Genomic DNA, 14,029 nt, shown 5'->3' on the forward strand with positions numbered 1-14,029 from the left:
TTTATTAACAGGAAAACCGACATGAGTATTTAACAAGTTGTATTGATCATTTTTACACTCTTTAGTCATTAACCCTGAACATTATGTCTAATGTTACAGAAGGCACCATCTCTGTTTTGCATGTTTACTCGTAACATCACAAACAGTACAATTTTTAAAAAATGCAAAAATGATAATTACAAAGCATTAAAACATAGCTCCCTTCTTTATTTACTGCCTGCACGAACAGTTATTGCTAGTGAAGAGTACCAGTTTTTAAAAATGCAGAAATGATAAATTCAAGCCTTAAAACATAGCCCCCTTCTTTACAGTGTTTTTTAGATGAGAGGTTCTCTTCTTCATTGTGCGATCACAAAGTTGCTTCATTAACCACAGTTCAGTGGGGTTAGTACCGGGCTCTTGCGTCAAGTACGGAAGGAAGAAGTTTCCTGCTGTTGCAGAATTGCAGTGAGAAATTTTTTCTGTCAATTCTTCCTTGGCAGAATCTTCAGCTTCATAATCACTGTCTGCCTGTAGTGTACAGTCTGCATGATTTCGGCATCATCCAGTAACTGATAGCCAGGGTCATTAGCATCAATCATTTTCAAGCCAATCTGCAACATCATCTTTGTCAACTTCTGTGCAGCCAGGAAGTCTGTGGAGGAGGTCAACAAATGCATTGATCTCTTCTTCAGCTGCTAATGTTGCTGTTGCAGCTGCAAGTTCACTGTCCTAAGTGTTAGCAATAACTGCAGGCCACAGATTTTTCCACAATTTTTGTAAGCTTGACCCAGGGATGTCTTTCCAGGCTTCTGCAACTCCATATATAGCATTCTCGATACTGATTTTTTTCCAGTGCTGCAACATGTTGCCTTCATTCTCAGATGCTTCATCAGACATCAGTGGTTGATTAAGAAGATGCCATTTATAGTGCCATTTTAGACTCTCCAGCACTCCTTGGTCCATAGGCTGCACAAGAGATGTTACGTTTGGAAGGAGAAAAAAACAGAAGATCGGGTCATCTTGGGAGGTAAGCCCTCCGTTGTCAGGGTGAGCGGGTGTGTTGTCTAGCAGTAAGATAGCTTTTGGTGGGATGTTTTCTTCATTCAGATGAACCCATATGCTTGGTACAAAAGTTTCAAAAAAAACAATCATGAAACAAAGCACTGTCCATCCGTGCTTTTCCCTGTGATTTGTAGATGACGGGCAAAGCATCCATGAGTGCATTTTAAAGTGCACATGGATTCTTTGCTTTACCAATGACAGTCAATGGGAGCATGTGTGTGCCACTGACAATAGCACAAGCCAGGATTGTTAAACATTCTTTGCTTTGTTTGTAGCCAGGCACAGGTCTTTACGTTCTGGTATTAAGTGTTTTTGATGGCAATATCTTCCAATACAAGCCAGTCTTGTCACAGTTATAAACTTGTTCCGGTGACAAGTTGTGCTTGGCTAAGATACCTTGCAATTTTTTTTGATAGTCAGAAATAACTCCCAAATCGGCAGACAGCTTTTCCCTGGTGACTGTTCGTTGTTGGGTGTTGTCACGCTTTTTAAACTGACTGAGCCATCCCTGACTAGCAGAGAAACCAGCATCTCCTCCTAAAGCTTGATTAAAGCTCTTAGCCTTCTCACATAGTAAAGGATCACTAATAGGAATGCCTTCCTCTCTCACCACTGATAAAGGGCTTCACCTAGATCAGAATTCTTCGTGCTGTATTTAAGAATTTGCTTGGCATTGTGTTTAATGTTTGATTCTGTGTTTTCTCCAGTTCTATACTGTTGTGCTATTTTTGTCAGTGACTCTCCTTTTTTATTTTATTAATAATCTCTATTTTAGCATCCATTGACAGTAATACGTGTTTTCGCTTAGTAGTCACAGTCCTTTTACAAGGCTAAAAAGTAGTGGTGTCATGGAGGTGATGTCAGTTTCCCATATTCCTGTTTGTGTGCTGGATGTTCAGTTAATATGGAGAGCTGGATAATAATGGAGGCTCGGTTAAATGGGCTTCTGTTGTACATTAGAAGCAGGAAGCCTGCCAAACAATCAGTGGGGCCACTGGATGATCGAGGTGCTAAAGGAGCACTCAAGGAAGACAAGGCCATTGTGGAGAAGTTAAATGAATTCTTTGCATTGGTCTTCATTGCAGAGGATGTGAGACAGATTCCCATACCTGAGCCATTAATTCTAGGGGACAGATCTGAGGTATCAGATTGAGATGTTGATAGAGGAGGTTTTGGAACAAATTGATAAATTAAACAGTAATTACTCACCAGGACTAGATGGTATTCACCCAAGAGTTCTGAAGGAACTCAAATATGAAATTGCTAACCTGGTGTGTAACCTATCACTTAAATCAGTTTCTGTACCAATTGATTGAAGGATAATTCATGTGATGCCTTTTTAAAAAAAAGTCTCCAGAGGTGATCCTGAAAATTACAGGGGTCATCCAATGAAATTACTAGGCAGCAGGTTTAAAACAAACAAAAGGAAGTACTTCTTCACACAATATACAGTCAACCTGCAGAACTCATTACTAGGGGTGGTTGTGAAGGCCAAAACTGTAACTGTATTAAAGAATTAGATAAGTTTATGGAGGACAGGTCCATCAATGGCTGTTAGCTGAGATGGTCAGAGATGCGATGCCATGCTTTCAGTGTCCCTAAGTCTCTGACTGCCTGATGCTGGGATCGGGCAATGGGATGTATCACTCAATAATTGCCCTGTTCTGTTCATTTCCTCTGAAGCATCTGGCACCAGCCACTGTTGGAAGGCAGGATACTGGGCTAGATGGACCATTGGTCTGACCCAGTGTGGCCATTCTTATGTTATATGTGTCATTCTTCCTTGGTAACTCCAGGTATAATAGTTCTCAAGTTGCTCCGATACAGCTGTGGTGAGACAGGATAGAGCTTATAACATATGTTCAAAGAAAGTTAAAGATGTGCAAATAAAATTAATGTAGGCAAATTTCATTTACTTCAGCAGTGTCTGCTAAATGGATCCATATGGTATAGTTTCCATTACTTCGGCTCACATCCTGTGGATAGTTAAGCATATACATAACTCTATTTGTGAGCAGTCTTGTAGAAAAGTTATGCATGTGCTTAAGAGTTTGTAGGATCTCGGCCTTAGCCTTAATTTGTAGTTTGGAATTTTTGTACCAAAATAAACAAAAACAATTGAAAAGAGAGGAGCTTCGCAATCCATCACAGAGAAAAACTATATAAGGATTAAAAAAGATCAAAATGTTTTTTTAAGGGATGCACAATAAGACTGCCAGAACAATTCAAGAAACTAAAAAGTAGATTATGTGCTGCTCCCAACACAGATAAAGCTAGATAACCACATCAATCAGGAAGAACCATAGCTTCATAAAACAATCCAAATGTTGGTTTAAAAAAACCGAAAACTATGGTGGTTATTGATTGATATAGCTTTCTATCTTTATTGTGTGTTTGGGTGTATAAACCCCACATTGGGCCAGGCAGAAAGAGACTACTGTGGCCTGCAGATATGTTGCTCTTTGCTGTTCCCTTGAAGACCAAAACACTTGCCATAAATGTCAAGATTTGAGTGAGGATCCTATGGCTGAAGGGAATAAGTAGGATGGGATTAAGATATAAAAAGAAAAAAAAAACCAGGCTTTGAGAGATGGTTTAGGGAAGCTCTCTACTATTCTTGAAAGGAACCGGATATCAGTCTGCCTGGGAGAGAGAGGAAGAGCAGGGAGGGAAAGGGGAAGCTTAAGCTACAGACTGCTTATCCACTTGAAGTACAGCCAGAGTGGCCAGGTCTTTCTGAGGAAAAGGAATTACCTGGAGACCAGCAGTATGTGAGATTGTGTCCCTTATTAATGTGTGCAAACTGTTTGTGTGAACATCTGGTGAATGGGAGAGATTTTCCAGGCCTCCTTGAAGGATAAAGAAAGGCAGGAAGCAGATTAGAGGAGCTTGAACATAGGCTATCATCTTTCTGGAACTAATACCAATCCGTACCTGGTGTGGGATGGTGAACACTTACTGATTCTTTGGGTTGCTGTTTAAATGAGAGGGTGTTTTCCTACCTCATCCTGAGGTGTATTCTTTCTGACTTCTGCTGTGGTCAGTTGGTACTCTCCTAATATGACTCATGTGTAAGACTCTCCTTGTGTGTTTTTTGGGTGTGTTTTTAAAATTTATCATTTGTATAATGCGTTGAGATCTGTAAGGAGCCTATTGCACATACAAGATAATGGGTCCTTGCCCCAAAGAATTTCTAATCTAAATAGAAACCCTACAGATAATAGAAAGGAGGAGGGAAGGAAAAGTATGCAACATGTAATTTGCTCTTGTCAAATCATTTTTTAAAAAACAGAGCAATATGCCCAAAGATATGTTACTGACTCTTTCTAGGTTGGTGGGGTTATATTACAGCATGGTGCTTTCTGTGGCATCATAGTGCAGTGGGAACAGAGGCAACCCAATATTTCAAGTGACCTAAAATGTTGGAGCTTCAGTATTTTTTGCATGGCTGCTCCTCATGGCCTAGTTAGTGGAAGGCCTATGGCACTTTTGTGAAGTAAATGCCATTGGCCAAATTCATCCCTTGTGTAACACTATTGAATTCAGAGATAATTTTCCCATATGAGCCTTATTTGTAGATCACCTTTCAGGCTTCCGTGAGGTGCCTGGGAAAGATCTGCATGATATAAAGTTCTAGTTGATCTGAATACTAAACAGTTCTTAGAAGTAGTAATCTGCATGCTCAGACAAGACCTGGGCTGAATTGTCCTACAATGAGATCTTTACTTTTCCCATAATTTAAGAACTGTATTACTTCTGGATTTGATTATAGCAGCTGTGAAATGTGCCTAGGCATCTTTGGACCATGGAATGGTACAAATATATTAATGTAACATTATATGGGAAGAATTGGGGGGCAATAGTTCAAAATTATATTGAGCATTATAACAAGTATTTTAACTGTGAGAAAATGGGTTGGGCAAGTAGTGAAGTGATTGGCTACGCCCTGTGGTGGTGGTCTAGTAAAACAGCACAAGTAAGAACGTGTTAGCCTAGCTATGTAATGTTACACCCAGTTTCAAAATCAAGGGAGAAAGAAATTAATTATGTAGAAGAACAAAACAAAGCACAGTATCTTGAATCTTTTTAATTAGTTAGTGGGCTACAAAAGATTAATGTCTGGGAAGATCCATCTGGGATCAGGAAAAAGAGTATGTGTTGGAAGAACAAGCTAAATGTATATTTAGGTTTTTAACTTCTGCAGTTTTGAACTAGAATGGTTTAAACAGAATTTGGCTGAGCCACTTACTGTCTGCAGCTCAGAAAATAATAAATCAAAGAGAAACATTTAATAATTCTTGCATGTAGCAGCCTGACTTGGCTATTACCTATAATCCATCTCTCTACAGTCAAACTTCTTCTAAATTAGTAAAATTTACCTAAGATCTTACTCACCCTGGATTACTGTTTTAGCACTCAATCCTTCAAACACTTATGTACATTTTTAATTTTACTATGGTGAGAAGTCACATAGAAACCAATGTAGCTACTCACTTAAGCCCGTGCATAAATGTTTGTAGGACATGGGTGTTATGCAGAATGATACTTAAACTATGTGACAGTCAGTGAGGGCCTAATTCTGCTGATACTGAGCAGCCCAGTAGGTCCAAAAGTAAATTTAAGTGTTTCAACAAAACCTGCCATTTATTATCACCAATAAAATACACTGGACCCTCAATTCTTCAACTGCCTCTATGCAGTTGCAGGGGTTTGTTCTGCAGACTGCAGAGTTAGTTGAAGGAGCAGGGTGCAAATTTGCTCCATGTAGGGGTTCTAAGGAAATTAACAAGTCAGTAAGCTTCACTGTTGTATTTTATTGCCCTTAATACAGGAGTAACTGGATGAAAGTCTGTGGCCCATGGCACAAGAAGTTAGACTAGATGATTTAATGGTCCTGTCTGGCCTTAAAAAATCCATGAATCTTGAAAATTTCAGATACTTTTGATGGGACTCTTGTCACATACCACTGATAGTGACTTTGTCACTGATGTGATATTCTCCATGAATGTTGTTCCCCATTAAGTAGTCACTTTTCTTAGTTGTGAAAAATAATTGGATTCCCTATTCTTTATGATTAAAAGTTAATTTCAAATTAGGTATAATTATAGAATGAAAAGTGGTTACCGTACCTATTAACTTTTCTCCCATCTTTCCTTGTCTGCTGGTAGGCAATGAGTTCATTTAAGACAGCTTAGAAATGGCCTTTGCTAAAGCATATTGTTCAGTGTGGAAAATGCTGAGAAAAGATGTCATTTCATAGCAGATTAGTCAAACGGCTTCAAAATCCAACATGCAGATTATGCAGAGGTAAAATAGGCCACGAGTATGCTTTATCTTCCTCCTAAATGTTGACCCCTTAATATTTAATTTCCTATGCTCTGAAATCCACTTGGCCTGTTGTGGGGACATTGAAAATCTGTGATTTGGGTGCAGATCAGTTTGTTCACAAGAGAAGTCCTATATACCCTTCAATATTTTCTGTTTATTGTGCTCCAGAGAAAATGCTATCCATGATGAGACTGTGCCTGAGTCCACTGTACAGAGTGGCAGCTGTCTGAGGAATGGCAACTTGCAAACCCCAGTGAGTTCATGCTTTCATTATATAAATTGGTAGCCTGTTACACTGAATAAGATAAAAGTGGGTGGGATATTGCATGGCATTGACAATGGGGATAAAGAGCCTTTCACCTCTCGTTCCCTGGCTAATTTGATCCAAAATTCTGTTGGCATCAGGAGTCACAATCAAGTCACTTTGGGATTAGGGTTGCCAACTGTGGTTGGACATATTCCTGGAGGTTTCATCAGATGACATAATCTTTAATTAAAGATTAATCTTTAATTCCTGGAGAGTCCAGGACAATCCTGGAGGGTTGGCAACCCTCTTTGGGATATACGCCTCCTTAAATGCACAGTATGTGCAGCTAACATTAATGCCAATGCAGTGCTTATCCTGCAAGCAAGTAGGCAAGCCTCCATGTTTGTTTACCAAACCCTCATTCAGAAATAACTATCATTGTTGCTCCATGCCCTTTCAGAGGCAACCACTTGTCAGCTGCTCACCAGTTATGCTCTCCTACTTAAGGATGTTCTTGCAAAGGGAAGCTTCACCTGGCATATCCTCTTCTTTATCCCATCCCCATACTGCCCTACTTGATAGTTCCTTGCCACTGGCATAGGGTGACCAGATGTCCCTATTTTATAGAGACAGTCCCAATATTTGGGGCATTTTCTTCGATAGGCACCTATAAGGGCCCCCCCCCCCCCCCGGTCCCGATTTTTCACACTTGCTCTCTGGTCACCCTACACTGGCAGTCAGACAACATTTACACATATCTTCTATGAAATCCTGGGGAAATGTTGTAATGGGAGTAACAGGCACATATTGCTAGAGGACAGAACACTGTACATCCAGGGAGCCTGCATTTGTCTGGCTGGCCATTAGTTGTCTTATGGTTACACATTTTCTCTTGAATGATTTTAGAGAGGGAAAAGGAAGGTCCAAGAACAGTGTGCACGCATACGAAGAAATTCTTCCAGGAGCAGAAGGCCAAGCCAGCCGCAGAATGGAGAAGTGGTTGAAGCAGTTACATTGTTTGAAGTGGTCAGCATGGGCAAGAGGGCAATGCAGGTACTTTCAGTTCCTGGACTGAATTGACATTCTATCTGCTGGGAGGGGAAATGGGCACATAATGATTTCTGTTAATTACATCTCAAGAATTTCTGGTTTAATTTTGAAATCTGTTGAGTCTTCATGTAGTCTTTGTTATCCAGTCAATTTGAAAAATGACACTTGTGTGAATTTTTTTTTTAATCCTAGACTTACAAGTAACAAGGTTACTGTAATTGTGAAAGAAGTGAGTGAGAAAACTTGGGCAGGGATTTCCAAACAAAAGGTGCCTAAAGCCAGGCTCCAAAAGCAATATTTAAGCACCTAAAAAGGCGTCTGATTTTTCAAAACCTAGTTTCCCTGTATAGTCAATAAGTTGCTTCTGTGCTGAAGAAATCCTTATGAAATCAAAGAAGTGCTTCCCCCACACCTTTTTAAATTAATATATATTCTGGACTGTAGGCCCCAGTCTTTCAAAGTGCTTCGTGAAGGTGAACCTCTGTTCCCATGAAGAGCCTCATTAACTTCAGTGGGCGGCTTCAGTCATAGGGTCCACACAGGTTAATCATCTTGCAGAATCAGGGCTTTAGGGTCACCACTTTTTAAATTTACAGTTAGAGCTGGGCAAATAAACTACATTCTGTTCACTGGCCTTAGAAAAAATTGGAAAAATTTTTTGGTTTGGGTTTAACTAAATCTGAAAATTGTGATTTTTTTTTTCCAAATAAAAAAAAAAATCCATTTTGGATCGAAAGACATGTTTATAGCTTTTTCTTACAGGTCTAGCTTCACAAAATGGGGTGGGAAGGTGGTGGTGCTACTTTCCTTATAACTTTTAGCCCAGTGTTTATGTCACTCACCTACAATGTAGGAGACCAGGGTTCAGTTTCCCCCTCTGTCTGATTTGGAGAATGGATTTGAACCTGAATCTCCAACCTCTCAAGTCAGGGCCCTACCCACAGAGCTGTAGGATATTCTGGTATGTGGAAGGGGGTCTCAGGCTCTTCTGTTGAAGCTGTTTCACTGAATGCAGTCCCAGGAATAGGGTTTGGGCTTGAATCTTCCACATCCTAAGTGAGAGTCCTAACCACCAGGCTAAAGCATCATTCTCACTCTCCCTAGCCCAGTGACTCTTCATTGTCATTCATACCAGTGAGAGTAATTTAACCATTGGAACAATTTAGCAAGGGTGATGGTGGATTCTCCATCACTGGCAATTTTAAAATCAAGATTGGATGTTTTTTTTAAGGTAAGCGCTAGTTCAAAAGGAATTATTTTGGGGAAATTTTATGTCCTGTGTTACACAGGAGGTCAGACTAGATGGTCACAATGGTCCCTTCTGGCCTCGGAATGAATGAAATTAAATGAAAGTAAAACTTTTTTTTCCTCATCTCTTTGTTATAGTCATCTTAGGTGCTGTCTGTAACAACAGCAAGTGGCAAACTTTAGATAGAAGTATTTAAAAAAAAAAAGCTGATTGTTTTTCTTTAATACCGGTGTTTATAGTATACCCTGTCTCTATTGGCTGATACAGTATATGTAAACTTCTCAAATACATTTTGGTAACCATCTTTGTATGATATGAATTTTGTAAAATATTTATGATATTGATTAGTGATGGTGCCCAACTACCTTTTTTATTTCCTTTTGTTTATGAAACTCTAAGAAAGAATTTTGATATAAACGTTGTTTTGAGAGCAGCTATTTTGTTTTGTTCTAGCATAGCCTGAGTTTGTTCTAGCCTGGCATATAGGGGAGTGTGCAGTTCTGGGAATAGTGTTCTAACAGTTTACTTTGCTTCAGAAGGAGTTGTGTGCACACATACTGTTGTGGCCATAACCAAATGGTGGACAACTTATTCCGGATATCTATTTTTTATAACTATTAGTGACAGAATAGTGTAAGACATACTATATTAAGAATTTCCCAGGCTGGAGCATATCACACCTTGTTTAGCCTTTGATCACTGTTTTTTTTCTTCTTCTGTAATCTGTTTTAGTCTGTGGTAGATGACTGGATTGAAGCTTATATCCAAGATCGAGATGTGGCACTTCTAGATCTGATCAACTTCTACATTCAGTGCTCAGGCTGTCAAGGTAATTCAGTATCATATAGGTGTGATGTTCCCCTGGTGTTATCTGGATCGGTGATCTGCTAGGTCACGCCAATCGTTGACTCTGGGAGCCAGCCTTACCCTGCTCTGCTGTGAGAACCCCCATTCCTGGGCTGTTCATGCACAGCCTCTGGCATGTAAGCTGCTTGGATTGTACAACCGAATGACACTAGCCAATATCTCCGGTCCCAGACACAACCCTAGGTATCTCTGTCTTGCAGTGTCCAGTTATGCCCGCTGGACGCTGCAAGCTTATATGAGTTTGCCAATTTAACAAAGAAATTGATATGCATCAGGCTTGCTGTCCCCAGGGGAGTCTCTGACACGCTTCAAACCAAAAACACTGCTTCAGGTAGAATAAACAAACAAATGTATTAACTACAAAAGATAGATTTTAAGTGATTATAAATCAAAGAACAAGAAGTCAGATTTGGTCAAATGAAATAAAAGCAAAACGCATTATAATCTGATCTTAACAGTTTCGGTGCCCTTACAAACTTAGATGCTTCTCACCACAGGCTGGCTGGTTGCCCTTCAGCCATACTCTCCCCTTCGATCAGCGCTTCAGTCACTTGGTGGTGAGGTCTGTAGATGGAGGTGGAAGACAGCAGAAGAGCATGGCAAATGTCTCTTCCTTTTATCATGTTCTTTCTTCCCTCTTGGCTTTGCCCCCCCCTTCAGGGTCAGGTGAGCATTACCTCATCGTAGTCCCTGACTGACCAAGGGAACGGGGGGTGACTCACTTGAGAGTTCAACAGATCCTTTTTTGCTGCCTTGGCGAGTGTCCTTTGTTCCTGTGAGGCTGGGCTGGGTTTGTCCCATACTTGCCCTGATGAGGTGTGAACTGCCCCTTTGTTCCTAGAGAGTTTTGCCTGGGCTTGTTTTAAGCCATGAGGATACATTTTCAGACTCATAACTACATACATGAAATTACAACCTGTAACATAACATTACTATAACAACAATGCTCAGTGCATCATGAGCCTTCCGAAGACACCCAACATGACAAACTTTGCATTGGATACCACACAATCATATTATAAGGATGAACATGGGGGTGCAGGGTGTTCCCCCAAGATACAGAATGTCACAATAGGCATATCCTTTTGCTGGACAGTTTCTTCTGGACAGAAATTGCCTTTATAATAGATCACTTATACAGAAGTGGATTGTTTGTTTTAATGGGCTCTAGACATATCAAGATTAATGATGGAGGATGTCAGTGGCCAAATTCTTCAGGCTTTGGGCACACAACTCCCCTTAACTTTATTGAGCATTATATGCATATAATGGCTGCAGGTTCAACCTTCTTGTGTAACAAGCACTCTAATACTCTGAAACGTGTCCACACATCTTTACAAAATCACTGATTTTTGAGAAAAATATTTTTCATGACTGTTCAAGATTTTTGTTGATTTCAGAATACTAGTTTGCACTCACCTAGTATTTTTATCTGAGGCTCTGAAAGTACTTTACAAGTACTAGCAAATTGAGTCTCACATTTCAGTTGTTTGAGGAACAATGTGTCTCTCTTCCTTCTATCTACTTGCTACAGGGTGATCGTGAGTCTAAGTAATAATTATTTCCAAAGCAGACAACTTCTATTAGAGACAACTGGGTAGCTAGCTTGAAGCTTCAGAGTCACAGATCGGAAGTGAAGAAGAATACAATGTAGAATATAACTTCTGCAGCTGAAATTTCTCCTTGAGCCAGGGACTAATACCCCTGCTGTTATGAAAAGTGACATGGGACCCATGATCATCAATGGATAAGAGTTTCACATCTCATCTGAAATCTAGCACCTTCTGCAGCACAGTGTCGCTTTATACCATATTGAGGTGTTTCTTTAGGCGTGATTCGGAGGGAATGGTGCCATCCATTGAAGCACCAACGTTACTTTCTGCAGCACCCAGTTGTTCCTTAGTGATCTCCCTTTCAAGTACTGAATTGTATGCACCACGCTTAGTTTCTGGTGCTACAACTACAGAACAAATGGCAACTTAGTCTGTTTCCCATGTCCTCTGGATATTCAGGTTGGAATCTTGTAGACTTTATCTGCTTCAGTGAACAGAACAAAGTCTGTTCTGTTAAATGGCTTATTAAGCACCACTATCATAAAATATTACCAACGCAGGAATTTAAGGTATACAAGTGGATGAACAAACAGAAATTGGTGTCAGTTTGATACCAAACTGAACCCGCCCCTCCGCTGAAGCTGAATTTTGGTGCACTGTTATCAGCTGCAAATAACCTATTTATTTGTCAACCTGCACTAATGCAAAAACAAGTAGAACAGTTTGGGTTACTTTTTTTGGCACTTACGGATTTAGGTCAAAGCCACTACTATAGTACGGACTTTATTATTTTTGAAATTTTAATATATGGTATGGCAAAGTATTTCCATTTAATTACCAAATATTTCAATTTCATCTATCTAGGAATGGTGACAGCTGAGATGTTCCAAAGTTTGTGCAACAATGATGTAATGCAAAAAATGACGGAGACATTTGATGAGGTAATTGCAACATGAAATGATGGCTTCATATGGCTCATTTGAATAAGCAATGGCTATTAATATGAAAATTGGATAATACTGTTCGTTGTCTAGTACCTCTCTCTCGCTCATTGAAGCCTACATTCCCTCTTTCTTCCCCTGTAGGAAAGGTTTTATGCACTTCTGGAATGAGAAGAGTCGCTGAAACAGAGTATTCCTGTCTTCAGTGTTTTCATAATGCTTCCCTGCTTCCTTCCCAAGTCTTGCATCTAGCTCTTCTTCAATAAAAATAAATAAATTGGGGGCATAGTATTTTTCCTCTTAAGATGTTCTAATAATGATAAATACAGTCTGGCATGGCTGCGGGTAACATGATGCTTTGGTACCTTGTTGATAGGTGCCTTTAAAAATACATAATGTGGATGGATGGGGAGCTGTTGAAACTAGTTGTCAGTTGGAACTTAAACTGTTTTCCCTTCCCATTTTGTTGATATCAATTTACATTGCTGTTCTTTTGATGTGAGAGCAATAATAATATGCATTAATGATGTCCGATCATGGTCCAGAGAGGATATTTTATTCCCTGACGTTTATTAGAAAACTGTATCTTTAAAGTGCCACCTTCACCCCTCACTCTTGCCTGGCTAATGAGGCCAACCTCCACTCTCTTTTGCCACTTATCTCACAGTCCTCTGAGTGCCTTTTTCCATGCTTGCTCTCTGAGTTAGTTTGCCACCCTCATCTTATTCGTATCCCTCCTTAAGCCCCTGCTCTGAGATACCAGTAAATTGAAAAGTCTGACTTTATCCATCTTGGATTTGAGACCTTTTACTGTCCTGGAGTGAATTCTGTGCTTTACTTTATAATGACCCTGATCTGGCAAACACCTAGGCCATGCCTAAAAGAGGAACCCTTTACCAGTACAGGAATACCAGTATTCTGTACTGTCAGAACACTCCTAGTTTGGTGCAGCTATACTATCAAAGCTGCACTTTGCTCTAATATAGTAATCCCCAACCCCCCTCGAGTGAAACCAGTTATACCAGTAAAAGCACAGCTTTGCATTCTAGCAACATCTATGACAGAGCGACAAAGAGTCCTGTGGCACCTTATAGACTAACAAATGTATTGGAGCATAAGCTTTCGTGGGTGAATACCCACTTCATCAGACGCATGGCAGAAGCTTCTGCTGGCACAGCTGTATTGGGGAATCACACTTCTTCATGCCCCTGACTGACATAGCTATGCCATGTGAAGTCTGTAGTGTTCCCATGGCATTACACATATGTTTATCTTTGCTACCTTCAGTAGTCCCATTGAAATGGAGAAAAGATTTCAACGTGATAACACGTCTGAGGACGAGGACAATGTTAAGCAGTTTGTTAAATCACTGAAATGATGGAACTATTAATGGTAGTAAAGTTAAGCATGTGAGCAAGTGTTTGCAGGATTAGGGCCAAAATGCTCACTGTCTCTTGCCAGCAAAGTGCTCAGGGGGCTGCCCAGCAACTTCAAAATACAATGTGATTGAAAACATTAAAACAAGTTTAAACCATTTCAGATCCACCACGGATGTGCTTTTTAGCGCAATTTGAAATGCACACTAATCAATGAGGGTTTTGCCTTGTCTAAAGGACATTGGAATCCAGAGTGTGGTGAATTTTCAAAATATAATTTAACTATATTTTTAAAGATGATAATCCCCAAAGAATGCCTAAATTCATGTGAAACTGGGATTGACTGATTAAGCTGTTAGGTTTTTGAAATATGG

At 39.9% G+C, this 14,029-nt stretch overlaps 1 protein-coding gene across 1 annotated transcript in view; it reads left to right on the forward strand.

Moving 5' to 3' along the window:
• The window catches only part of LOC112110509 (cohesin subunit SA-2-like), an 84,093-nt gene that overhangs the window by 8,073 nt on the left and 61,991 nt on the right, over positions 1-14,029 (forward strand). The window contains exons 3-7 of the mRNA XM_029911252.1: positions 836-1,009; positions 6,541-6,625; positions 7,526-7,672; positions 9,651-9,747; positions 12,203-12,279. Coding sequence (XP_029767112.1) covers positions 960-1,009; positions 6,541-6,625; positions 7,526-7,672; positions 9,651-9,747; positions 12,203-12,279 — 456 coding nt within the window. The 5' untranslated portion in view covers positions 836-959. The remainder of the gene's footprint in view (positions 1-835; positions 1,010-6,540; positions 6,626-7,525; positions 7,673-9,650; positions 9,748-12,202; positions 12,280-14,029) is intronic.

This window comes from Terrapene carolina, unplaced genomic scaffold (assembly GCF_002925995.2).
Source record: "Terrapene carolina triunguis isolate 2854851 unplaced genomic scaffold, T_m_triunguis-2.0 Scaffold25, whole genome shotgun sequence".
Lineage (NCBI taxonomy): Eukaryota > Metazoa > Chordata > Testudines > Emydidae > Terrapene > Terrapene triunguis.